Genomic DNA, 9,076 nt, shown 5'->3' with positions numbered 1-9,076 from the left:
CACGTGCGCATTTATATTTACGTGTGCGCACGCGCATGTACATTTCCGTATGCGCATGTCCATTTGCGTATGCCCATGTCCATTTAAACATGCGTATGCACATGTCTATTTACGTATGCGCAAACGCATGTCCATTTACATATGCCTGTGCTCATGTCCATTTAAACATGCGCACGCACATGTCTATTTACGTATGCGCGTGCGCATACGTAAATAGAATTTCCATGAGCTTCCCATTGAACATTTCAGCCTTTTGGGAAATTGATGTATCTGTGTTGGCTGATACTGAATGAAATCTTTAAGAGGACTAGATTTCTGACACAGATCAAGCTGAAATCGCATGGCACCTGGAACGACATCGAACACGCACGCCACAACTGATAAGCTTATTAAAGACTGCAGCTGCGTCGATCAGGGACTGTTGATTTTCCTGCTGCCTATTTTATGGAACAAAAAATGCCTTCTGTCCTCTGCGAACTACTTTTATGACCACCTGAGCACCAAATACCATTTCGTATTCCTATTGTGCTCAAGCTTCGTTTATTTCAGTCGTCTTTTTGAAAATAATGGACTGTCAGCAATTAAAAAAACTCTCTCTTTCCTTTGTACGAACCATCCCTACTATTGCGTGACCTCTCGGGTAACGACCGTCTTAAATACACCCCATTAAGACGGTTATCACAATCTGTTAACGCTGTTATGCGCATCTTTTGTCGTGCCTCAATCTCAGCGTACTTCAGTCTTTGTCGTAAGAGTAAAGAACCATCCCGAGGTCATAGACTCAAGACTTCCGTGTGTGCGCCTAGCCCCGAAAGCTGATGTCAGATCCTGTTCACGTTTCATTTGAAGCGACAGTCAACGCGAGTGCTTCTGCCTACGTTAAGCGACCTCTGAGTTACCGTAGCCTCGTTACATTTATCCTTGCTCTCTGAAGCTACTGGAATAATAGGTTATTTATTGACAAATATAACCCATCGTAACGAAAATCACCGGAAACTAATTGGCAAATCCTTCCCATCAGTTTCCGTTTCACCTAAATTTGGGGATCGGCAGTTATTTCGTTTATTAGGGGACGCAAAACACTACAGCTATTCTTTCAAACTATGCCCCATGCGACTAGTTTTTCATCCAGGTGGTCTGTGACTTTGGAACTATCTGCAGACAATTTCAATTATCAGTTCTGGTATCAATCGTCTGCTTTTTGATATCCGATGCGCAAACTTTCTTGTTGCCAGGGCAACGAGATGACAGCCATCCCTTTTCCGCCCGTGACGTGCAGCTCTTTCTTCGTGCCGTACTACTGTGTACAAGTAAGTGTTTAATATTTTGTATGTTTTTTATTACAGCGAGTTAGATCAAAGACGACTCCACCCCTTTCAATTCTTAATTACATGTAATGGGCATGAGGTTTATGAATGAACGAAGGGTTTAGGTCTTATCATAGATCGTAGGAACTGCTGAAGGCGTTTTCCTCTGCCTACATCCTTTTGAGGGCGCGGTAGAGGAGATGTGACTGGGCCACATCCCTAACTAGCCATATAACAAATCTTCGCTTTGGCGGAGGGGTGACCCAAAATGACCTTAAGGTTATTTAAGGTCATTTTACCCAAAATGACCCCTTGAACGAAAATTACGTTCTTTATCCACTTCATACAATACAGGCAAGCCTCCAAAAGTTGTATGAACTTACACGTGCCAAAAATAACAATAAAAGTAATAAAATTATAATATGTTTGAATGTCGTATTGCACGAAATTGTCAAAAAAGAAGAAATGGTTAATTTGGTGTGGAAAATTTTTGGATCCAAACATGGCTATCGACCTTCTAGATGAAAGGGACAAGGGCCTTCACGGTTGCTTGCACTGGATCCATGTACAAAAAGGAACATGCAGTCAACCAGACAACAGGATTTACTTTACGAAGATAAATAACCAGGACACTTTGAAAAAATTAGCTATGACATTCTGAGGTCTGATGTAAAAAAAGAACCATTACAAAGCATTTTGAAATATTTATTAAGAATTCAAAAATTTACAACAAAAAATATTGAAATGACTAATATTAACAACTATGCTGATCTTCATTAAAATATCCTCCACGAGATTTTATCAGGGCGTTGCACAGACGTGGCTGGCGATCAATTTTATAATAATGTCTGGAGACTCTGGACTAAGATTATTTCAGATCTGCAAGGATTGCCAAAGATTTTGTGAAGGTGGGCAAACTTCGCCGGACTTGATGGTCTAGACTCTAGATGATAAAAAAAGCTCTATTAGGTGAAGATGGGTAGGCTTCACGGACTTAATGGTCTAGACGCTAGATGATCAAATAAAAGCTCTATTGGGTTTAAGCCAGGCGATTGGGATGACCACATCATAATTTACAATACCCCTCCCTCCTGTTGTTTAGTTTTTAGAAAGTCCTTGCACATCTTAGAGATGTGCTACGGATCATTGTCTTGTTGTTTTTATGTAAAATTTCTTCCGCAAAGTCGAAGTACAGAGGATATTGCCTTATGTTAAGAATGTTTTTCTAGCCTTCTTTTCTTAGAATTCCTTAAATTCTGATGATGTCGCCCACTTCAGAAAAACAGAGGCAACCTTAGATCTTGATGATATTACCACTGTGCTTGGTTGTAGTCACTAAACAATGTGGCACAATTTCTTCTTCAACTGATCGTCTCACAGAACTCTACGCTTGGATCCAAAAATATCAAATTCGGATTCATTCGTCCTCAATACGTTTTTCCAACCTTCAATAGTCCAATGTTGATGGCTGTTAGCCGAAGCCAACAGCTTCTTTCGATTTGCGGTTTTAAAACACTCTAGAATCATCTACAATATTGAAACAATACTCCCACTTTCTACAATCATCTACAACGTTCAGGAATCTTCTACAATACTCTACCATTCAGGTGTCTTCTACACCTTTCTGGAATATTCTTGAATATTCTAGAAGTTTCTTAAATATTATTTAAGTTTTTTGATTTTTATACATAACAGAAAATATTTTAATAAAATTGATAAACAAGTTGGTCCTATTTTAATAAAACCTTTGAAAATTAAGAAACATGATTCCAAACTTTGGCTGGAGTGTATAAAGTGCACAGGTCTCATATATACATTTGTACTAAGATTTGAAATGTTCTTTTTCAATGGGAGACATTTTCAGCCATCCTTTACTGGATTCAATAACTTCTGGAACTAATCCAGCATTTCGCGGAATGTACCAAGGGCATATTACTCACGTTCAGAAATTTATCTAAAGGATCTATAATTTGATTACATTTCAGAATTTTATTACTTTCCACATTATTCGCAGACCATTAAACTTTGGATTAGTTAATAGACGACCTTTAAACGACATCTGACTAGTCTTTGATGTCCATGAAGAGAAATACATTTACCACAATATGAAGGATGGTCTTGAAGGTTCATTGTCCCGATACTTTGAAAGTAGAGTTGCATTATTTAACTTTTAACTGAGCAACCTGCTGTGATCTTTGAGTTGTTACTATTTTATTCCATACAGAATCTCTCTATACATAAAAAATTCTCCAAAAATTTGAGAATTATACTTCTATAATTTTTGGTCAAAGTTTGACCAAAGTTTTGGTAAAGTTTGTGGGTTAATAGAATTCTTCCATAAAGGCAAGTTTTACAGAAGTAATTAACCATAAATATTCCTGGAAATAAAGTTGCCAATCTAGAAGATAATCAATTCTCGCATGAGTAAACTAGTTGCCCATTATCCTTAAATAACAGAATTCTTTTACGTCAAGAAAATCTCTTCCTTTTCTATTCATAACTGAATGGCAGAAAAACTTTCATACAATAACATCCAATTATCCTGAAATTTTCTATGGGAAAGCCCTAAATATATTGTCGCTAATAATGAGCATTACAGAGAACCAGTTGCTTGGTACCATTTCCTTCCTGATGAAGAGCAAGTCGACCGGAAAACAGCAAAAATCTGAATCGTACTCAGTGATTCACGCTGAAGTTTCACAATGAACTCAACAGAAAAGTTTGATACGAAAGTCAGATCAAAGGCACTTAAGAATACTGAAAATTTTTTCGTTATATTTAGCGTCTTGACATGCAGGAAAAAGAAACTGGCTCAATCAAAGATCGAAGAATATCTGCCTCAAATTGAACTTTGGTCTTTAAATTCCCAACGATTAAAACTGTAGTGTTTTAAAATGTTAATTGTTTAGTAATGTATAGGGTGTCCACAAACCTCCTGTACAAAGCTAAAACGTTATTGTGTGAACAGGAAACATAATACAAACCCCAAACCACTTCCAGCTGATGGATATCTTGAAGTTTTTGTCCATCAATCGGAAATTGCACGCGTTGCAGTAGATGGCAGATTAAGAGATTATTTTAATGAAAGAAAAGTTTGTTAGAAATAAACTCTTGGTTAAAAACATCTATGAATATTGTATGTGCATTTGTAGATGTGCATAGCCAAAATCCCAGTGGATTTGCTGCCCTTGCGTTGACTAATTATAAGAGATTATGCAAATTAATCCAGTTGTCACTTTAATGAAAGCAAGTCGGTAGAAATGGTTGCTTAAGACTCGGCTGGAAGGTTTCCTCATCAAGTGGTGTTTCAAGGCTGATAGGCTGGCCATGTTTCCACCCACGGAGTTCTATTGAATTTTCTTCTTGTGGGAACATTCCTTTTCCCCCCAAGTAAAAAACAAAAAACAAAAAAACAAAAAATTCAAGGTAATGGAGTGAGCTCAGCAGAATTAAAATAGACCTATCTGTAACCTTGATTAAGATCGAATTTTTTAGGTGGCTAAGGATCTTGATCAATTTGCATTTTAATCTCAGCACATGCAACGAGACGAGAGTCCCAATAATAAGTGCATTGGATTCATTGAATCCTTGGTATGATTCGATGAATGTTTCCCACGTTTATTATTCCTCTTTAGGTTGCAATCTCATGGGTGTCAACAGTTTTTCTATTGGCAGGGAACACAACTTACACAACGCCAGTTTCTGCAGGGCACTGCGTTATGAAAGGCAGTGTACCCGTTTTATTTTCTCTTTAATGTCTCTGTGTACCCTACTTACACCCCCCTGTTTTCTCGAGGTTGATGCGAACACTCCTCGCCTGACCACTTCTCATCTACGCTCGGTAGGTGCGCTGCAGGTGTCGCCCGAGCTCCATTGACGTCAATCGAACGAATACCGCAGGTGCACGTGCTGGTGAGACCGCTTCCGGACTATGCAGAATACGCGCGCGCACACACGCACGCACGCCGATCGTATCCAAACAGGCACGGTTATTTTTACACCGCAGTTTGACCTTTGATTCGGAAGCTACGCCCGTTTTTCTGGCGTTTTTCTTGTCGTACACGACCCAAAAATGTTGCTGCGCCAAGCTGATATGCCATCTGAAACAAGAAAAATAGTTTTGAGTGGCACATGATAGAGAAAGCGGCGCATGCAGTCGCAGGCGTGCTAAGAAATCTCGTGAATGCAAAAATTCCCTGCCTTCAGGTGGCTGAAATGGATGCAAAACACAAAGGATTCTGATGGAAACAAGTTTCTCTTTGGCAAGTGCTCGTCTTATCCCAGCTGCGCAATTTTGTGGAGATTTATTGCAGAAAATATGGAAGAATTTTCTTTTGCATTCATTTTCCATCTTAATATAATAGCTCAAATAAGAAGACATTTATTTTTTTCACTTTAAAAATTAAAAATTCACTCAACATAAGATATTATCGATATGCAAATGACTCGTAGGAAACTATACTGTGATTATGCGCGGCTAAGTTTATTCACTTGTTTTTAGGCAGTTCGCAAATCCTTTCTTCACCATGTCCGTTTGTCCGTCCGCATGTAATAACTGGAATTGAGTACACGCTCTCTTTTTTTTCATTTTCAGCTTCAATTTTACAATCTGTGGCCAACAATTTAAGCAACAGGTTTTTTATGTACTACTGTCACAGATTGTTATCTGTGTAGTGGCACGTGATGCCAAAAACAGACAAAAAAAAAAAAAACAAACATGATTGTTAAATCGTATGTAATATTAGTGCAACAAAGAAGGTGGAATGGCCGTGAGAAATTTTAGGAGAATAGGAGCAACTTTCTTAATCCTGCTTTTCAAGAAATGCCTGTTCATGTTTGTGACCCAATAACAGACGCGCTCTAGTCTCCCAAAAAAGAGGGGAGATCTCCTGCTGGGAGAATGCCTCAAAGCCGATAGTTAGAACGGGTCACTTCCCCCGATCGTAGGTCACGCATGAACTTACATAGAAACAATGTTATCTTGATAAAGAACAGAGTAATCTTGCGGGACACGTGATAAAGAGCTTGTCTCTGTTATCACCATAGTCGACAATCGGTTTTCTGCAATGGAAAATACCCGGAAATGTGCACACGGATTCACTGAACTACTGAGTTAAAATGAGTTCATCTCGAAAATAATTTTTCAAAACAGGTATTCACAAACGTAACAAATCCCACAAACCATTTCAAAATGCTTGCCATACACAATTAACTCCTTTCCCTAGCGGTGGAAGATTACAGTTTCTCTTGAAGAAAACCTTGAGAGCTCAACCGGAGTAGGATTATAGTAATTAACCGTATTTACACTTCCCATACTTGACCCGCTTAATTAAACTACATTTAGCTGTTCCAAATCGAGAAAGTCTGTTCTCCCCCATAAACACATAACGGAAATTCACTTTTAAAAAGACAAAAAATCAATTGTATCTTAAAATTCTGATAATTGACGCTAAGCCTATTCTGAATTGAACTCGAATCATTTATGCATGACATTCACGGAATCATCAAAAGGTTTGAATTTCTTGGGTTACAAGGGCGGAAGTATCGTATATAAAGTGCCCGGAGAATGACGACAAGGTTATATACGGCAGAGCAGACGAAAAAAGCGAAATTATGTCCTTTGTGCCTCACTTACAGTGCCACCTGGTGTTTCAAGTAGAAAAAAACGTGCTACTTCAGTTAAACTAAAAATAGGTGCTGCCTAAATCCAATCCAGTCTAGAAATTAAAATATAATTGTTAATACGGTCCCCTGAACCAAAGGGTGGTTTATCTGCTCCCTGCCCTGATTTTTTTTAAAAAAATCAGCGCGGATTTTGTGTGAACTATCTGACTTCATCTCAGACGTTTACTTGTTTACCAGAAGATGGCACTGCATGTCAACGGATGAACTTGCTTCCATGAGCTGTCTGGAAGGCAGTGATGTTATCATGGTTTGCCACGTGGCTTCAGGAGAGCATAGAATTAGGTCAAACACAACCGATGTTCCACGGCACATGTTTTTTTAAAACTTAATTTCATCTTCAATTAGCGTTTATGTGGATAAAATTTAAGTTTTATGTTTTAATTGTGATCATAAAAATTTTTTGGACCGACCATTGTGGAGAGAAAAATACTGTTTGAATAATGTTTGATATTTTATTCAATATTTAACTTTTGTTATAAAACCACCTGTAACGAGTCAATTACAAACAACACAGTCTGCTCAAACTACATGCATATAGACATGCGCACGAATTGCTCAAATGTTGCACTAGTTGAAGAAGGAAAGGATGTACACCGGGAAAGATTTGATTATGAAGATGCTGCCACCACTCTCCACATTGTATGCGCCCTCGTGGATATCACAGTTGGTGGAATCCCCACCCTCCCCACAACGGGTGGAAAAGACCTGAATTCAAATCTCTTCGATGACGTGAGGAATTTTTATGGACCTTTATCAAAATGTAGCTGAGATAGTTGGTCTATGGCGATGGTAGAATGTTTTTTATTCCGAAAATTCAGGTTTTCCATCCAGCAAACACAGTCGACCAGGAACATACGCAATTTACAGACAATATAATACACATGCGTTCAATCTAGTTTTATTCAAGTACCTCTAGAAAGGAAGTGCCTTTTATCTGTAATACAGCACCGGGGGAACTCAATTCAAGTTGGGGATCGACTCCATATTACTTAAAATAGCCTCAAAGCATCAATGACCCACCACCAGCTTGTACGACACCTTGCACACAGCCAGGATGAAATGCCTCTGCTTCTGTGAACTCGATGGCTGGCATTATTGGATTATGGACAAAATTTGGATTCGTCAGACCACATTACGGCTTTCATCCACCAAAAGTCCAGTTCTTTTGTCTTTTAGGTCACCAGAAAGACTTTTTTTATGCCTAACTATTACCTTTAGTCGCACCCTTGCGTATTCCCAGAAGTTTACTGTCCATTAGACGTCTCACAAAGAGTTTCATTTGAATGATATAAAATCCACTTCGAGTTTGCCAATTTTCTTACCTTCATCCATTCTTTGAATTTAACTATCAGATTTTGTGGGCGTAGTTTTCATTCGCAAGAAACTGTCAACTGACGATAAATTGCAACTGTCTTTCACTGATTAAATCAGCAATCATTATTAGCGTTCTTCTGTTTCAAGTTTACGTCCTGTTTTTCTAGAAAATCTCCTTCCTTCAGATGTTTTGGTAAACATCTGGCTAATTATAGCTTAGTGCTACTTGTTTACAATCTGGTGATTTTTATTTCTCGGCTTCCTTCATGTTAAAATCGAATTTTAGTGGTGTTTCTGGTGGCTTTTTCTAAGAGATAGTTTCGTCACCTTGCAGTGACGATATACAAGGGAATGAACATTTATAGTCATCTCATTTCATCTCGATGTTTAATACCATGGCAGCCCCAGAAATGTCACTTTAATGTAATTTTTCAATAATTTCGAAATTATTTAGGAGTTAACTTATTGGTAAAATGTCATTTTTTCTTGAAAAGCTAGTCTAAGAATCGTGGATTGCTTCCTAGCACTACTCCTCCAAGGGACAAAATAAATGGGGCCAAATTATCAAAAAACGCTTTTCGGACAAAAGTTGAGTTATCAAGGAACTCGATGGAATTGAAGCGAAGACGACTGCATTTTAACCAACAATTTCTTTATACTCTATAATACAATATACTATAATACTTTTCCATCTACTGTGTATTACTTTTCACCCAATGTAGGTGTCATCTGCTTGTTCTTGGAAATGTTTGCCACTTCGACTACTCTGG

General features: G+C 38.2%; 1 protein-coding gene across 1 annotated transcript in view; it reads left to right on the top strand.

Annotated features, from left to right (window-relative positions):
* The first annotated feature begins 909 nt into the window (after window positions 1–909).
* LOC150075049 (inositol-trisphosphate 3-kinase homolog) overlaps window positions 910–9,076 on the top strand; it is a 104,101-nt gene continuing 95,934 nt past the window's right edge. Inside the window, exon 1 of the mRNA XM_090389163.1 lies at window positions 910–1,310. Coding sequence (XP_090245289.1) covers window positions 1,212–1,310 — 99 coding nt within the window. The 5' untranslated portion in view covers window positions 910–1,211. The remainder of the gene's footprint in view (window positions 1,311–9,076) is intronic.

This window comes from Mastigoproctus giganteus, chromosome 14 (assembly GCF_048544385.1).
Source record: "Mastigoproctus giganteus isolate SK-2022 chromosome 14, ASM4854438v1, whole genome shotgun sequence".
Taxonomy (NCBI): Eukaryota; Metazoa; Arthropoda; class Arachnida; order Uropygi; family Thelyphonidae; genus Mastigoproctus; species Mastigoproctus giganteus.
Note: the sequence above shows the minus strand (reverse complement) of the source record. Positions and strands in the feature narration are given on the sequence as shown.